General features: G+C 43.6%; 1 protein-coding gene across 1 annotated transcript in view; it reads right to left on the reverse strand.

The window, feature by feature from the left end:
• The window catches only part of si:dkey-40c11.2 (drebrin-like protein), a 31,929-nt gene extending 12,353 nt beyond the window's left edge, over positions 1–19,576 (reverse strand). The window contains exons 1-3 of the mRNA XM_053420930.1: positions 19,198–19,576; positions 977–1,032; positions 736–848 (exon numbers count right to left, since the gene is read on the reverse strand). Coding sequence (XP_053276905.1) covers positions 736–848; positions 977–1,032; positions 19,198–19,289 — 261 coding nt within the window. The 5' untranslated portion in view covers positions 19,290–19,576. The remainder of the gene's footprint in view (positions 1–735; positions 849–976; positions 1,033–19,197) is intronic.

Below are 19,576 nucleotides of genomic sequence, written 5' to 3' on the forward strand. Positions count from 1 at the left end.
CTCATCTTCACCACAACAACACTTCCTGCTTCCCATGTGACTGAACTAACGAATAAGAAGCTGGTGAGAACTGAGACTGAGGTAACTGTGGGGGAACCACAGCAGCAATTTTAACACATTGGATATGAAGATGCATATGCAAATATTTAAATGTGAAAATATATAAATAATCAAATGTAAACATTGTAAACATATTTTTAGCCTATCAAGATAAACTTATGAATCAACTTCCAAACCACTTTTGAGAAAATCCCACGCTACTGTAGAAAGTGTATTCTGAGTCATTCAGTTTTCCCACGTACGTCTGACAAACGTCTGTCATGTTTAATTGGGCATGAGGATTAACATGTTCTGTTTGCTGCTCGGGATTCATAAACTTCTTTTTACTAAAGTGACGTAACAGCAAATTCTCACAGTGTTTTCCCACATGTCAGATGCCAAGTACGCCTCTGTCAAAACAGAACCACAGAATGTGAATAAGCCAGGATTTTCTCCGGGGCATTTTACAGGTTAAGAAGTGCACTGATTTCCCTGGATGTGACGACTTAACATGTTAAACCCATTATCTTGGCGCCGCTAAATGACTTTGCTCTGACTGAGAGAAACCACGAGCGCCTGTGTGTGTACCTGCAATATTTTGTATCTGTATGTGTTTCTGTAATTCCTGCTGGTATGTGTGTAATGATGGGCTCATGCTAATATGAGCTAAGCCCCATGAGGCTGTCTGCCACTCACCCAGTTGATCATAGCGATCCGGAGGCCTCCTGTCTCCCCACTTCCCACTTTGCAGAGTCCATATTGCGGCTTGGATATGTGAAACTTCCCCACCAGCTCTGTCACGCCCCCCGCTGTAAGAGAGGACACAGATTCAGGGTCAAGCTGGACAAAAAGGATGCTAAATTCAAAACGCTGCAAACTTCCACCGAGCCAAAGTGAAGAGGCTGAATTTTTATTTCTAGAAAACATTGACCCTTACCTCCAGAGTCAGCAAGTTTGAGCTTGTTGGTCAATCCATCATATGCGAATAATGCCCTGTGGACACAAACACACACACAGGTCAGCTGCTGAGAAGTGTCAGAAACATCTGTAATGTTCAGTGTTAGAAAACATGGTTTAATTTTCTGGACTAAACAAACGCTTGTGTATCCCCAAGAAGAATGACTCATCCACAACTTTTATATCCAAGCATGAGCGTGTGGACGGCCGGGCACAGCATGTGTCCAGTCCTTCATCGTGCACAAGGGACACATACAGGCACGCACACATGGAGAGCCAGATGTTTTCTCCACATGTCCAAAAGGGAACAGGCTTCCCCGCAGCGCACGGCATCGCTACAATGCACCAACTATATAAAAAAAAAATCGAATCTCCTCGTCTGTGAGACACACTAGTAAACTTGTTAACTTTCCATCTCCCTCCAAGCCCTTGTCCCCCAGAGGCCTTTTACAGCACTTGTGTTAAACAGGACGGCAATCAGTGACACAATAACCTTCATTCATGGCGTTAACCTCCACAGTCTGACGGCTCCTGGAGTAAATGGAGCCTGAGCTGCTCACTGCTACAGGCTTTTTGACATTTTGCAGGTGAAAACCTGTCCTACCGCACCCTTCCATCAGTCAAACTGCAGGTCACTGTGGCAGCAGTGTTTTCATGAATTCAGTGTTGAATAAAGTTTTTGGAGATGATAACATGATAGTGTATTTTAGCATTGAAGAATTTGTAAAAGCGGACAAATATGACTTAAGAGATTCTAACAAACAGCGACGTTTAGTTTAACATGCCAACACTTGATCTATTCTATTCGTCAAGATAAGCTTCTTGTGTTTGGATGAGGTGAAACTGGTGACTTTCAGAGGTGGCCTGCAGGGAGGCATTGTTAAGACTTTTTACGACTGTGTGTATGTGTCTGTGTTTGGGCGCGTGTATGTTTGTGTCCGACTGTGTGTCTGGGTTAGGGTTAAATTCCCCTCTCTGGGATTCATGGGTTAGTGTCAATAACATCTGGAGCTGGGTATGGCCACAAGTAGCTATTACAATGGGCCAAAGGTGAATGGTGTGTGTGTGGGTGTGTGTGTGTGTGTGGGTGTGTGTGTGGGTGTGTGTGTGTGTGTGTGTGTGTGTGTGTGTGTGCGTGTGTGTGTGTGTGTGTGAGTGAGTGACTGGGAGAGAGAGAAAGGGTACTTTAAAAAAAATGTACTGCAATACATATTGCACAGTGAAAAACATCAGCACTGTCGTTGCGTACAAGCTGACAGATCAGCTACCTCTTATTTTTCATGATACAACAAGTCTGTGTCCAAAGAACAAAGAGAGACAAAAGTCAATCAATGTGTGTGTTCGAGAGTCTGCTGAGCGCACAATAACCATATTGTGTGCACTGTTGAGCAAGCTGCAAGCTGGCCCTGCATGTGCGACGCAGCAGGCTGACACTGCTCTCTCGTTTCTGTATTGTGCTGATTTTGTTGCATCAATGACTTTGTCAGGCAACACAACATATCTTTGAATGAGAACTTATCCAGAGCTCTCCAGGATTAATTAAGCTTTGTGTCGACCGCATCCTTCACATGGATAAGTCCGGGCACAATACCTAAAAACAAGCACACTCCTCTCCCTCATTACCGGCATCCAGAGCTCAGACACCGAGCCACACTTACTGAACGTTGGTCCGCAAGAAATTCCAAAAGGTCACCGTTCACAAGCAGTCAAGGACAAAGGTCGCGGTGCCTCTGTAGGAGTCTTAATTGCATGTGCAAATTCTCCACCCACATTGAGCAGGGCTGCACATGACGATGCACTGCGATGTGGGAGACTCTTTGTTCTGCCAGAGCTTTTAGCTAAGAGTTTGCGAAAGCTCCTGTTTTCAGAGAGCTTTCTCGCCTGGACTTTACTTAATCTGTCCTGGACACTAAGACGGAGAGAGAGGCCGAGGAGTTTGAGAACGCCGTGATTTCACACAGACAGACAAAATATGAAACGGTCAAAAAGAATAAAAACTTGAGTATTTCAAAGATCCCCAAGTTTGACTTGCGGAAGGATGCGCATTTAGTTAATATTTTTCTTCTTTTTTATAAAGTTTCATTCCATTTACTACTCACGCCTCAGATAGTTTAATCTAAAGATTAACTTCATGTTTGAAACTCAAATGAAATGTTCCATAATTTCTTTGGTTCGATGAACACATCATAACTTGTTAGGGTTAACGTTCTCGTTGCTGAAATGAACTGAATGGATCATCTTTGACAGGAAGATCTGCAAATGTTCACAGTTCTGCATGTTGCATCTTTTTGAAGCTGAGCTTATTTTACACTGCTGTCTACTGTAGCAGAGGGTGATGTTACAGCCGGTGGTAAACCACTGAATGAGGATGTGTGTAGTGAATGACTGGATTTAGCTCTCCGAACATAAGATGTCGGTTCAAGTTCACATCACAAGCGTTTATCATGCTGTAGTGTCCTGAAGCAAGACAATAATTCTCTCACCCAAAGTTCTCCCTCCTGTTGATGACAATATACTGTACATAAAGATGGACGGCATGACGCTGCCCAAAAGGGAAGCCAAAGCGTTTCCACTGCCACCTGGTGGCTGGCTGCAGTATAGGTCTTAAACCCTGCCTCCTCCATGTTAATGGACTGGTTAAGGGTCTAATTATTCAGCCAAAATACACATCAAAGGTGGTTTCAGTAATTTAAGGTAGTTCTAATCACACTGATGTATGTTTAAGTGCTCATTACTTTCAAGTGAGTTTGTTCTTCATTAGTTATTTGATACTATAAAATAAGGTGAAACGTTGTGATTGACAGCTGAGACTGACTTGTGATTGGTCGATCACATGCATCAATCCAAAAGTGCTCCATCCCCCCATCGCTGCTGCACAGACTCTCGCTTTAAATGACGTCATTACCAGTAGAGGACAGCGTTCGTATCTGGGATATTTTAGCTTCATTGCTGGATAGTGGGAGGAAGTGTCTTTAGAAACAGTCTATGTGCTGACCCATGGGGTGCAACATATCCAAGTAAGCCAGTGGGATGCCATTCACACTCTCTGGTTTTGTCTGCACTTGATTAGCTACACTGTTATCCTGTAGGAACATCAGCAGTTTTACTAGTACTAGTAAATTTTTCCCCCCAAATAAAAGAGCAGAAAGACCCTCATCCCTTAACACATGTAGCTTTAAAATTCTATGGAGCTCCACTGACTGATGAGAAAAACAGATCCCTCATGTCTGTGCTCTAGCCCACCTCCAGAGTCAGCCAGCTATGACCTCACCTCTGAGAGAGGGAGGGTCGGAGAAGAGATTTAGAGAAAGAGGCCATCATTAAGGGGAATGAGTGGCATGAAAAAGGGAGACAATGGAGAGGAGTAGGGAAAACAATGATGTCACCATCTGAAACCTCAACATTTTTGTGAGTAATTAACCATGAGAAATGAAATCTGTGCATCATTACCACAGTGAGACACTCTGTGGAGCTTTAAAACAAATAAACAGCCATTCATCTCAGAATATACAAAGAGAAAGGCCTCCATACAGAGCATAAACATAGACATGCACACACACACACACACACACACACACACACACACCCCCACACACACACACACACCATGAGCACATAGACACACACACACACACACACACCATGAGCCTAAGCCAGCAACAATAAGGATGGTTTGTTTTGGACTACCAGAGCCCCTGTAATACCTCCAAACATGCTACACCCTACCATTCCAAGATGAACATAACAGAAGCAGATGGTGCGCTGTGCTGGAGAAGGACTTGTTTTCTCTTATCCAAGCATTTGACTACACCAGTCTCAACTCTGAATCATCTCACTGTGGTAATACACAGCACTCGAAGAAAACAGACACATTGCTCTTGGTATTGTAATGCTAAACACAAAGCAAATTTTTGGATTGCGTAACTTGCACAAGTTTGGCCACAGGATCATGTGCTCATTGTGTTTACCCGCGGTGCTTGGGTGAGCAATTTATGAATTTGTACCTGCTTAAAGCCTGCAGTGCCGTCGGTTCCAGAAGAGCATCCAGAGCTGCACACGGCTTGGGGATCTTTTCCAGGAGCCTTTGAGTTTGACCGGTGGCCAGTTTGAGGACTTGCTAGCTCGGATCAGTGCCAGGATCTGTCTCTGGTGAGTTTCATCCGACTCGCCAAGTGCGAGTGACAACAGATTTGCGTCTATTTATGTGTTTGCATTGACTTTGTATGTAATTGCATGATGAACTCAGTGAGCCATAACTTCTAAAAGATGACAGGGCTCATTTAACCTCTATGTTAGCTATGTATACGGAAAAGGATGGAGCCTCCTGTCGGTACTCTGCCCTCATTTTGCCCATATTTGTGCATGTCTTCTGAAAGCGTACAGATATTGGCTAAAAAGAACAGTAACACCAGACATCATGGGGGGACAGTGTTGCCCAATATACAACAAGACAATCAAAGAAAACAAAGAAGAAATTTCAACAACCAGGCCAACATTAAGGATGCATGGAAGTATATCGACACTGAGGGCTAAGTCATTTTGAAATGGACAAATCTTTTGTCGGACATAAAGGGAAGATAATGGAGCCTAATTGAGATTTACATATATTCTATTTTTGTTTTGATGCTCTCAGGGAATGCATTTAATTGTACTTGTACTGGGCATTCTGCAAAATTGAACCTATAGGAATACATTTTGGGCCTAACAACTAACTACCATTTCTTATATTCCTTGGTGACTTCACCATCAAACTCTCTCCATACATTTTGTGGATATCTCCAAAATCTTTATCACTCAAAATGCATTACTCTGAACCCAGCACATTTCTTTCCCCTCCTGCTTTACAATCCTGTAGCACACAAAGCCCCTGTCACAAGCTGAAGCAATATCTCATCCTCATCTTTTCTTCCCTCGCCTCCACACTTCCTACCCCATGTCTCTCCAGCAGAAAGGTCTTGAGGGCTCGTAGGTCATTTATTCATTCCATCTTTGCCAACGGGGGAGATATGGAAGATTTGTGGTTATGCACGCTGCTGTGATATGATGAACTGCGTCGAGAGAGAAAGATGTGAGAAAATGAATGAAGAGGCTGAGGGCTCTCACCTGGACTCACTAGATCTCAATCAGATCATTTTTCTCTTCTCCTTTCCACACACACTGCATTAATACAGCAGTCAAACCAACTCCCATGTAAATCATACAGCAAGGCCGGGGATTTTTACAGTAGAGTCTTTGAATCCTTATTTCATGCTTTAACTTGCTTTTCTGTATTTTCATTACATCTAAGCCCCTGCAATTTTTTTTTCTGATAACTTCAGATAAAGCCCCTCACTCTTGGCTCAGAGCTTGACCTGGGTTCCCAATCCTATTTTTAGCCTCGTCTCCGTCTGTGTTAGAGTGGGGAGCTCGGAGACGTCCCCAAAGCACACAAAGCTCATTTCCTCTCGCCAAACATGGGCAAAAGAAGTCCAGCCAGACCCAGTTGCTGAAAAAGACCCCCCGTTCAGCATTTTGCTTATAAAATGTCCATGTGGCGACCCCAGTGGTACGCGCATTCCTCCGTCCGTCTGGACTGTGGAGACATGTGGAGGTACTGAGGGTTAATGGCTAGGGTTAAAGAAGTGAGAGTAGAGCGAGGAAGTGTTGGAATGAGAGACAGATAGAGCATAAAGCCAAAGAAGAGAAAAAGAGAGAGAATTTGTCTGGCTTGTAGAGGCCTAGCGGGAGGTACATGGTGCTCTAAGGTGATGCACTGATGAAAACATCATGACTGAGAACTGCTGTAAGGTTAAACCACAGGCATGTTCTCACTGTAATGTGGGGAAAGTTGTTGCTAGGAAGCATAAACACTTCGAAGAAAGAAAAGTTTACTTGGGTTTTATATTGTTCTGGTCAAAAGAAAACCTAAAGAATCTGGCCATAAAACTGCGCCATGAAGACTTTTCAATTTCAATCACGAGTCCCAGCAACTTAAACTGGAATCATCAAATCAGAGTTATTTTCTTTTGGCTCCTCTTGAAGTGATGAATCATGTCAAAATGATGTTGACTGCTGCTAAGAGATGGTGTTTATTTGAACACATGTCTGGGCTTATTAACTATCCCACACTTGCACTTGGAGATAAAGAGCCAGAAAGAATTAAACAAGACAGTGAGGGAGATGAGGGATGTGACAGTTCCTTTATAGGACAACTTCCCATTGCATCCGTCATATTGATTATCATTTGAATGGAAACATTAAATTTACATCTGAATGCATTGCTCATTTGAAAACAATGCGTATGTGCTGATAAGATCACTAGGCATGATTTTGTTTTTGTGAGGTCCACGTGACCTTGGCCTGTGAGCATCCACATTTAATTGGTTAAGCTGTGGGTCAAAGTGAACATTTGTGCCAAATTTGAAAGGATCCTCTCAAGGCCTTCTTGAGATAGCACATTCACAAAGGGAAAGAAGAGTTCTGTGAAGTCACAGTGACTTTGACCCACACATGATTTGAATATAATTTGGTGGTCAAAGGGAATAGTGAATGTTTGCGTCAAATTTGAATAAATTCCCTCAAGAAGTTTCTAAGCTGTTGCCAAAAAGGTGTTTTGTAAGGTGTCATGGGGAGAAAACCCAAACCCAAAATAACTTCAGCCACTGACTGATGCGCAGAAAAACAAAAACAAATAAATTCAAAGTCCAGTGCACAGTGTCTGTTTGTATTCTAAGTGTATTTTTGTGCCAAAAGTAAAGTTAGTCTGCATTTGTGTTATTAAGTGATGGTGGTGCCTAAAGCAGAAACCTTGATCCAATAACCAAACTGTGCCAAGTCCCAATCAACAGCATTAACTGGGGCCAACCAGACTGCTACTGGACACACGCACACCCTCTCAGGGCTTGGTTCAGTTGACCTTTCACATTCATAAGTTATCACTATTACTGCAGATGACTAAGACTAAACAGTCTTGATTTTCCACTACGCTTATATGACTTAAGACAAACTTGATCTTCAACTAATGACTAATACAGACATCTTACTACCGTGGCAACGCAAAGAAACTGTGTTGAAAACTTTTACTACAGCTCAGACCAACACGAAGCTGAGGAGTTTGACGTGAACCAGTAATATTACCTTTGAATTCTTGTTTGTCGTTAAGGTTACTTATTTCTACTACATAGTCTATCTGTATCAGTAGTAAAGTACCATCCAGTAAACTCTCAGGGCCCCACTGACTCCACAGAAAAAGTAATGCAAAAAACACTGCGAGATTTAGTTGCCTCAAATACTTGTGAAAGGTTTGACAATCTGCAGGATGTTGAAACTTGGTGGAAATGTGATCACATGTGAGTCCAATGTCACAACCTTCTATTTATTTTCTTAGGTGCTGTGTCCTATCTTCTGTTGTCTTTGGCTATTCATGTAAAAATGAGTGTAGCGCCAATAATGGTCTGTTACTTTATCAACACATTGACTGGGACAAGTAAAAGTAAACTGTGCTTAGTCACCACAGAAATAATAATTTGCTTTTATAGTAGAGGAGTGGGCATCCAGAGGATAAATCATGTTTAACTCTTACAGCAGTTGACCCATAGGAGTACTTGTCCCAATCCACCCTCTGACTAACACTGACTGATCAGTATATTATTCAACTGGGTGGAGGACACATTAGACTCCTCTGGAGACCAGTACAGACCGCTGAAGCTATTTGGGTTGAAGAGAATGGTTCATAGTGGGAGAAATGACAGAGAGTAATATTATAAGAGGGAGTATTACGTGTAGCTAAATGAAATGTAAGAAAAACTGATTTTAAAAAATGAAACAAACCGAGCAGGAACACACAGTCAGTGGTGGGGGGGGTTGTGAGCTGGTGAGGGGCAGAGGGAGAGACCGGATGGAATGTTGAAAGGAGGAGGCGAGGGAGGGAAAAGGCCTTTTCTCAGCAAAACACAGAGCCAGAGAAGTTCAGAATATGAGAAACTAAACAAATAAGTAATTAAATCACTGCCAAGGCCCAGTGAGAGAAAACAGCCTTCTCTGTGCTGAGGCCGATGGAAAAGAGCGGGGGACGGACAAAGAAAGGCAACAAGTGTGCTGCTGCTTTATAGCTGATCACGTCAAAACGTCCTGAAGCAGCCCACCTACAACAAACACGGACAAAACACATCATTAAGCGTTTAGACGTGGGGGCTGACACAGCAGTGAACACCACGTTGTCAGGTGATTAAATGTCAGGCAGGGGATGTAGACAACATGGACAACAGTTGGTCTCGTGTTACAGCCATGAGTTAATCCGCAGATAACATGAGCCGATGTGTAAGTAGAGCTGCACATGGATTAAAGCTAACATATTTCAGTTTCGGTAATATAATCTTATCTATCAGTAAAGACAAGCGGGTGTCATTGAGGTGAGAATTTATTTACGTATTGTGACAGGACACATTTTTAAACCTGGGAGAGTCTTGACAGTCTTAAGCTGGGCTCAGACAACTAGACTTTAACTAAAAGATGCATCAACACTGTTACGGAGAAGCCTGGCTAGAAGCGCTGCCAACTCTGTGAATACGTGTTCGTCTGGACGGTCAGAAACAAAGACACATGACACTCACAACAGCTTGCTGATTGGGTGTTTACCAGTGCAGAAAGTATTATTAATAATTAATGACAAGCATTGTTGGCACTGTTGTTTTTGCGATCAGCTGTTGTGCAGTAAAGTTCTGTATTTTATAACGATACAACTACTTGCATGCCGAGGAGGCAAACTATTATTCGAGCAATCCCAGTTTACACCGACATGCTCATGGCCAGTGTATGAGTTATACGTATTTTCAGGCAGGTTAGTATGGTCAAGGAGCAAAGCAGATACAGAGCCAAGACAAAAATGATGGAAATCATAGCAATATGGATGAAGCCTTATAAATGAGAGTCTGGATGAGAAAATTATCAGAGAGATGCAATAAACAAGTATCTGTTCTCAGGTGAGATCATAACTCTCAGTTATAATATCAATGAACAGTAGCACGCTAGATTACGTTTGCTACATATACATATACATATAGAGAGACTATAGTATTGTATCGTGTAGTTTACACAGTATTTATATACTGCAGCACGCTCAGCTGCTCCGGTCTCATTGGCTGTTGTGGTTCTTCTCGGAGAGTACTGATGTAATCATCCTGAACTAATATATCAATATGAATGGCTCCGCAAACCCTCCCACTACCAGACAGTCGGATCTGGTCAGTACCAACCAAGGCTCCAGATTTCTCCTCAGATTCTCTGGGGCACAGAATCAGGGTTAAATTGGCCTGGAATTCCTGTAGGCTGAGCCCAGCTTTACTGTTTTAAAGAGATTCACAGTAACGTGGTCTCATTCCTCTTGTAGCTTTGTGACATTATTCAGTGGGAGGAAGCAGTCTAGACCTTTTCTGGTGTGTGTGTGTGTGTGTGTGTGTGTGTGTGTGTGTGTGTGTGTGTGTCTGTGTGTGGGTGTGGGTGTGTGTCTGTGTGTCGGTGTGTGCGTTACATGCTGGATGTCAACGCTGATAACCGAGAGGACCTAAGGTAGATTTGCACTTCAAGGTAAAACTCAGTCATTACACTGTGAGATCCATCTAGATCCACATTGTGCGTTTACTTTTAAATATTGAGACCTGTGCAAATTAACCAATGATAAAAGATTGTGTTTTATGACTGAATGCGTTAAAACCTGAAATTGTGTGGAAGTGTCACATGGTTCCGTTCTCACACTGGTGAGGAAAAGGGCTAAAGGGCTTAGTGCAAAAACAGGCGTGATAGAAGCAAAGTTTAATAGAAGAAGGGGGTGTTTTGTGTGTTGGGGGGGGGGGGGGGGGGGGCACATGGAGACGAAGGGATATATTCAAGCCGCTGAAAGATAAGAGTTCACACTGGGCAAAACGATGAAAAGCACCAGGGGATGTAGATACAAAATGGGCAGGCTAAGAGGGACACATCTAACAAAGACACACAATGGGAAACAGCAGAGATTGTATAGGAGGTTTCCAAGGGGGCAGAAGAGTATGTGGTTATTGGGGGCAAGTGTCCTGGTGGAGGTATTACAGGCATTACTGTCGTGTCTCTATGGGGTAAATTGTTATGACAGGGAGGTTTATGGATTGTTCAGAGGAGAGGAGAGGAATGAGGGATGATAAACCTCCTAAAATCGCTGTCCACTGGGATCACTCTGGCATTTCCTGCATATGCTGTCCCACACTGCTACGCACACACACGCGCACACATGCAAACACACACACACACGCACACACAGAAATTTCCTCCCTTATTATGTGATCCCTCTAAACACAAGATGGCATCTTATCTTCAACCATTTCCTTCTGTTAAACAAAACAAAGTCTCAAGTATCACATATCCACCTACATCCCATTTGGCCCATCTTCCCTTGATGCTTTGATCCTTTTCTAGTTCCTCTTCACCCCCCCACCTGTCCCCCAATCTTTCCCTTTCTCCATCGCACCACGTTGCCCAGCTTCAATCGTTTTCTTCTTCTGCTCTCGAATGTTTCCTCTTTCCTCTCACACGTTGTCCTTTCTCATGTCCTTAACCCTCCATATTTCTTACCAAGTGTCCTCATCCCCATTCATTTGCAACCCTTTCCCAGCCTCATCAGTGCTTCTCCACTCTTCTCCCCCACGTCCCATTCAGTTGCTCTTAACAAACAACCTAGCTTTCCCAGGGCCGCCAGGACAACGGAGGCCCCCCCCCGACTCTCCTCAACCACCCACAACCCAATACTACCACCTGTAAGTGAGCAAACAAGACAGGAGAAAAGGAAGTGGAGGTTCCAGCCCAATACCAAGTGTGACTTTGCAGCGAGATGGTAATAGTTGACCTTAAAAATGTCATGATTTTATGTGGTGATGCGCTTGGTAGCCATGGTGAAGTGGGAACAACTGCTTAAGCAACTTGGCAAACACAGCTGATGACACCTCATAGAGACGGGACAGCTGTGAGAATGAGAAAGGGAGCATCCTTATTGAATTGGCCCAGTGTCGTGTTTATGTGTGTGTGTGTGTATTTGAATGTGTCAATGCAAGTTTTTTATGTATAAAGGTCTGATTGCATATGTCTGATAGTCTCCTAACTGTATTTAAAGGCAAAGAGAGCTGATTTGGGGCTGGTACTCTGCTCGGCACGCTCACCTAATAAATGGGTCACAACACGACGAGATGTTGGATTCACAACATTCATTCATGTTCAGCAGACCTGAGCTACGGGCCCTCATTGAGTTCTGAAAACAAGCTGAAGCAAGACACTTCATCTCTCCAATAACAAGTTTGACGGCAATCTAAGTCTAAAGGAGAGGTATGAAGCACAATGTCAGGTTCATAATTTGGATTTGAGTTATGACTTGAAAAGCTTTACATGCTCCAATGTTCAGAAAACACATCACTGTCCTCAGACACCCAATTGCTGCTGCATCTCTTTTAAACCTCATTTCAAAAGGCCCAGTCTGCTCTGATTGGCCAGCTACTCTGTTGTCATGGGTCAATGACTTCCAGCATGCGTAGGAAATATCGGCCCCTGCTATCGCTGTAAGTAACTTTGTTGGAGAGCCTTCCTGAATAGCTGCTAGCCAAACATTATGCAAATTCTGGAAGTATTGGCCAGACTGTTGACAAGTTGTTTCAGGTTCATCTGGGAGGAGCTCTACATTTACAGAAAACCTATTAATACACTAGAGGGAAAAGGGAAAACTGAAAAGCATAACGTGTCTCTTCATTCTTTAGCAATGAGGCAACTGTGGGAGCAAACTTGTGGAGGCAACACCAGAGAACGCTGCCTCGCCATCTGCTGCAGGACTTCCACGCATGGCAGCAATGTTAAGACAGAAAGGCCACTCTCACATCTGTAATACTACAATACCAGTTTCAGTGGACGTGAATGCCCAAAGCTTGGATTCACATATTATATATTTGCAAAACAGCTCTGACTTTAGAATCTGTTTCTGTGATATATTGTTGCTCAGATGTGCTTTAAAAGAGCCTTTAGACAGCTTTCTGACACACCCTTGGAAACACCACTCTGCTACACTCAAGGCCCATTTGTTAGTTTAAACAAACAATATCCCTCCATTCTGCTTCCACTTTTCATCATCACATTTCATAAAGATATGGCCAAAGAGGGTCTCAGCCTTCATGTTGGGTTGCAAAGGACAACAAGAATGTATATGTTTCGTCCGCTGCTGTAGGCATTGAAAATAGAACCTTTTTCCAGATTTGATAGAGAGTACGACAGACAAAATACTCACTACATCAAACAGATGCTGCACCTGCTGGATAAAAATGTCTCAACTGTTTTGTGTTGATAATTTTTAAGTCTTTTTTTGTCCAATAGAAAACTGACACCAAGACGTGTAACAGCCCTATGGTGCCACCAAGTCATGAAACATTAATTACCAACCGTCTACAGGGCAATTACCAGTCACACTTCAACACTGTGTCAATTTGTGGTCTTGCACCCAACAGTTTCCATGCTAAGGAAAAAAGTCACGAGAGGCACACACACACACACACACACATAATAGCATACACACATAAAGTGCAACCTTCTCTTTTTCAGACCCACAATTATCTTACAGGTTTGTCTTGAATCTAAATAGTGTTTAAGAGTAGTAAACAGTTGTTTGATTACTGCTTGAATCATTCTCTGAGTTCACTAAACAGGGATGCTTATAACAGCCATTATTGTCATTATCTCCCAACATGCCACCCACAGACTTGCCCACACAAGAAAACTCAGCTGAGGGTAGTTTTACAGGAGGCACCAACCCACATGCTGCTGTGGTCAGGTTGGTGTTGTGCAAAAGCTCTAGAAAAAAAACAACTTTATATAACCAGAAAGCAGTATGGCTGTGTCATCGGATGGGGCAACTGCATGCTTAACATTCGTCTCGATGCCACACCAGGAGAAGTTCTATGACCCAAATACTACTCTACCCAAAACAGTGCATATGTTCTGTTGTACACCAACAAAAAAAAGCCATTTTCAGACAACACAGCAGGAGATTGTCCAGGTCAGACGAGTTCACAACATACAAATGCCTTTTCAGTCAGGTGAGGGGTGGCATCTGGGTGCAGCATGCCGGAGGCAGGACGAATCATATCAATTCTACTGCAGAAAGTACAGTGTTTTTGATTGTGGCACATCCACACTGGCATTGGCCCACAAAAAAAAAGTCATCAACACACCCACTCGCTTGCTGTAAATTCAGCAGAATCTTCCTGTTGTGTTCTCACATGGGCTCATTTGGACACTTGCCAGTCATTTTACTGGCGGCTGGCAGGGATTCCAGAGGATTTCTGGAGCAACTGACTCAGACATTTGGGTTCTCACGTAAGGCACCTCTGGATAATCTCAGGAATATGTCAGGAGTTCAGTTTATAGAATTAGATTTAGGACAGGGTATGGATTAGGTTTACACTTCAGCATTTCATTGAGATTGTTCAGTTTAGTGTACATTTAGGTTTAGGCAATGTATTGTGTCCTCACAACTCTAGAAAGAGTTAATAATCTATGTGTTTGGTCTGCTGACTTCCCACTTGCAGTATCTGGCTATTTATATCAGGGATCGATCAAACGTCCTCCTCTCGCTCCGCCTGATCACAACGCTGTGTGTGGCCTTTGAAGCCTTATCCTGACCGGCCGGAGGAAGCGGACCAGACGGCTTGTTTTCCTTCTGTGGAAGTCAGGAGTCAGGTGATCAGTAGGTTTCGTTTCAACGCAGAAAACTGCAGCAGCCCTTACACCAAACTAGATGAGGATTACACAACAGCTCGTGTGTTGGCAACCGGCATTAATGCGGTTGGGTCTCTTTTTTTGGACAGGTGAGTCTTTAAGGAACTGAACAAAAAGCAGAACTTGTGTTAGGAAGTTCAGGTCGGGGTAACTTCTTGATAAGAGCCTGATGATAATGGCTGTTTATGTTTGCTAACAAGATGACTGATTTACTGCACTTCCACAGAATCTCCCAGTGGATTTAAGAAACACTGTACACCTACAGTAAACACAAGCAGTGGCACTCAGTGATGTGCATCCACACACGCACACACACACTGGCAGTCCTGCATGTTACCGCCTCTCCCCCACACCCACAGGTTTATTCCATCCAGCAGGTAACTTTATACACAGGAGCTCTTTGGACCTCAGTTAATCATGCATGAGCCGGAGGAACTTTTGGCAAATAGCAGCAACACAAACACCACAGGCTCAAATAAAAGCTGAAAAAAAAGGTTCCTCCATTTATCATCAACAATAGGTTGAAGAGGAGAGGGTTTTGTGTTGTTGTAATTTAAGATTTATCAAAGTTTCAGGCATACTGCCAAAATCACATGATAAGATGAATAAAGCTATAAATAAAACCAAGCAGGTTAAATAACATGTTCAAATGAAGAAGAGGAAGATCTTTAGCACGATTTACAAAGTTGTTACTGAAATAAAGTGGAGGCCTTAAAATAGGTGTTTCTAGAGGTTACCGTTTGGTGACAGAACCCAGCTACACTTCTGCTAAAGGCTTTACAACGTGAGACAGTAAGTTCTTCTTAACTTCTCGTAAATATTTCATTGAGGAACTGTTTCTACCTGGTAAAGCAATACCCGGCATACTAAAAAAACAGGAATTCAACATTGTATGTGTCTGTCAATCGGTTCTATTACAATAGGATAGTAACCTTAAAAGCATGAGGCTGATCTCCTGATATTCCCCCTCTAAACTGACTAAAATGAAGGCTTTATTATTGCAATATTATAAATTTTTCTTGTAATATTACAACTTTATTCTCCTAATATTATGAACTTATTGTCAGAAATCCGTTTTTCCCTTTTCAGTGGCCCTAATACGCTGTATTATTTTGAACTAGACTATAAACCCAGAATGAACGAGGACAAGATGGATCGCCCCCTTAGTACTTTATCTAAACAGAATCACACTGCTGAAACAATGAAATCTGATATTTACTCAATGTGTCACTGTCTGTACTGACTTAACACCAGCGCTGTGCACAGTATCAAAGTGTGGACTTCAAGAGGGACGTCTTTAAAGAAGGTGTGTTCAAAGTCACCGAGGCTCACAGATGTCTAAATGCAGTCCACACCCAATTGTGATGGAAAGAGGTCAAACTGTTCCACGGCTCAGCAGGGCTTCCCTTGTGATATACTTAGCCAGACTTAAAACAATGCTGTAAACATTTTACTGAGCTGATTTCTTCAACCGCTCTTCTTTACCAGTTCGGCTGAGCTGGTGCTGCTACAATCTATGAGATATTTGGCAGGGAGACACTTCTGGGAATACGTGCTGGTTTGGAAAAATTATTCTCGTTTAAACTGTCTCACTGACTGGGCTGCGAATGTGTAAAATGTGCAGAGCAAACCACTGACAGAGGCAGTTTGTTGAATTGTCAGGAACAAGGTGTTCTTTTACGTTTGCGTCCACAACTAAAACTGTCAGTCTACAGTAGCTTCTTTATGCACGGCCACATAAGCAACGGTGTGTGTTTGAGTCGTTTATTTTTGGTTTAAACTGGACATAAATCATGATTTCCTGCTGCTAAGAATTAGAAGCATTTCCTGCTCCGAGAATTGGACAGTGTCCTTGGGAACATGCATTTGGATTGTTTCTCTTTCTTTCTGTTTGTCAGAGCACACACAAACACAAAACACATGCGGACGGAGCAGGGTTCCAGCCTACGAGCGAGAGACACTCTGTAGTCCTCTCCTCAGTGGTCTGGGAGACTGAGGAGAGACCTCCAAGGCTGCGAGCTGAGCAGAGGGGTCTGAATGAAGGACGCATTGAAATTGCTCCTCTTTTCTTTAGAGTCGCACCCACAAAGGGTCTGCTTCCCATTCAGGACACAAGGTCATTAGATAATACATGCAGGGACCTCAAGGCCATGCAGTGGGGGGGGCGGGATCGTTCAACAACACAAGCTCCAAAGTAAACTTCTCAGCCCTCGCCGACTCACTTGAGTGTTCTCTGCTAGATGTGCACACACATCCAGCCACAAATATATTCACATGCAAACTCGACACGCATGGAAATAAAATCCCTTTAACGCACGAACACAGACACTTACACACACACACACACACTCGCACACATGGTGGGTGTCTGTCTCGCTGGTCTGGGAGTGGGAATCATGACATCATCGTGTCCCCCCCACACCCCTCCATTTCAACCCCAACAGAGTTATTTAGCCTTTTAAAGTGGGCTTAATGAATGCTGGGATCTGTGAGTGTGTGTGAGTGTGTGTGTGGGTGAGAGACAGATTTGGGGTAGAGGGTTGGCAGAGGCACAATCCGGATCTGTTGTTCACCGACACCCTCTCGAATGAGGAACTGCCGGATCAGTGAAGTTATGGCGGTGTTGCCATGGTACAAAAAAGCTCTGTAGTGATACTGAACATGGAAACTTTGAGACATATTTTTTCCAAATGCAAGAAAGAGTGGAAACTAAATGAACGTGTTCTGCCTGGAGAAGGGGGAACTTCTTTCCAGCCCGAGTCGTGAAGAAGGCATATTTCAGCTTGTCGAGGTTAACACATGGCGTTCTGACTCTCATTTCCTCAAGTCGGCATGGCGTCATGAGAAGAAAAGTGGGCAGGAAGAACCATGTGGTCGAGAGGGAGATGAAACAGAGATGGAGAGAATCAGTCATTTACTTGCTCATGATCACACATGGGGGGGGGGGGGGGGGTGGTTGGGTCTTGTCATTACTTCTATGAACTATAGCTTCACCTTCAAAGTGAGTGGATATAGAGAGGGGGTCACAGTGTGTGTCTAGCTCTACTTTGGAATAACTAGTGACAACATGCGTCTGTAGCTGCAGATTACATTACCACACACACACACACACACACACACACACACACACACACACACACACACACACACACACACACACACACACACACACACACACAACACACACACACACAGTATTAAAAGGAGGAGAATGGGAATGAGACGAGCAGACTAAGTTTGTTTGGAGAGGAAGGATTGGGCACCATAGTGACAGACACGCCATACATGGGACAGAACAAGACATTTCAGGTGCTCAGGAATACATTAAATAAAAGTTCTGCTTCCTATCTGTTAGAGTCATCATGTCGTAACGTAGGGCGATAAAACATTATCAATAATTATCGCACTATAATGTTCGTCTATCAGAAATAAAATCTCAATATATATTGATATTGTGCATTGTGTTAGCACATTATGGTAAAACACATTGATCTGCCTCAGATTTGTTTATAAGTGTTGTTGTCGTTGTCTGTTCATTTCCAAAAAGTTTTAAACTACAACCTTCACTCAGGAGCAAAACTCAGTCTTTAAACTGAAAAGAAAACATAATTTATCATGATGATTAACAATATCGACTGATATAAACATTTAGATCTTGATAAAATTTTTGGCCATATTGTTTATATATGGTAAAACAGTTGCGTTGATGCTCTAAATGCTGCTATGTTCATGCAGACCCCTCTTTGTGGCTGCTCTTCAATACTTTGTTCCTAAATTACCTTTATTCACAACGTCCCTGCTCAGCATTAGTTGATTGGTAGCCTATTATTGGTTAATGGCACTCGTGCAGGCAGTCTGTCACGTTAACGAGCCTCTCCCTGAAAGACAACCCCTGTCAGAGATCAGCACACCAGCAGAAACATGATCCTTGGCACAAAGAAGGACGCCTCGCAGCTCCTGAGGTGGGTGTGGGTGTGGGGGGGAGAAAAGCAAAGTCATGGAGCTCAGGGCCCGGGGTGAGGAGAGCGGGCCGCCGGCCAGGTGTTGCACCCTGAGCCACACCAGCCGCCTGGTGCGCGCACTCACATCAGCTCTCCGAGAAGAGGAGAGGAGGGTCAACACATTCCTGTGCCACTAAACCAGTTTGCATGCATTTCTGTCACTGCAGGACTTGTGTAGAAAGGCGAGTGCGTGTTGGTCACCTCCCTACATCTCAATGGATTGATTAAAAATCCAGCCTGGGTTTACGCCACAGAACCCGTGGCTGTGCGTAAACAGTTCAGGCTCATTCACTAGAAACAACACGGAGAACACGAACACGCCATGAAAAGTTACTCAATCTACTCTATAGGGATGCAGAATCATAAATGCAATAGTTCAGATACTCTACAGGGACTGTGATGATGCAGGTTTGTTAAAAGGCACTACAGGCGTGTGCGTTACCAGTTGGTGGAGGAGCGGGGGTTCAGGATGTCCTCTTTGGCCGTGAGCAGCGACAGGCTGTAGGTATCAAGGTTGACCGTTTGCGTGCTCATCGTGACTAAAGTTTCCAGACCACTCCCGCAGCTTCTCTCTTCACGGGTCCCGATGTTGTTCGGGCTCGGACTATCTGCTGGAAGAAAAAGAAAAAAACAGCCACAGCCGGCAAAAGCGAGGGTCTATCACGGCCGAGAGGAAACCTGCAGCGAGCTGAGGGCAGGTTCATGCAGTGTGGGCTTTCTAGGTCCGAACCGGAGCGATCTGTGGTGCAGGCGCTGGCTGCGTGTCTTTACGCACAGCGTGGAGGAGACTGCGGCTGCTGCTGCACACTGCTCTTTGTGCA

This window comes from Pleuronectes platessa, chromosome 4 (assembly GCF_947347685.1).
Source record: "Pleuronectes platessa chromosome 4, fPlePla1.1, whole genome shotgun sequence".
Taxonomy (NCBI): domain Eukaryota; kingdom Metazoa; phylum Chordata; class Actinopteri; order Pleuronectiformes; family Pleuronectidae; genus Pleuronectes; species Pleuronectes platessa.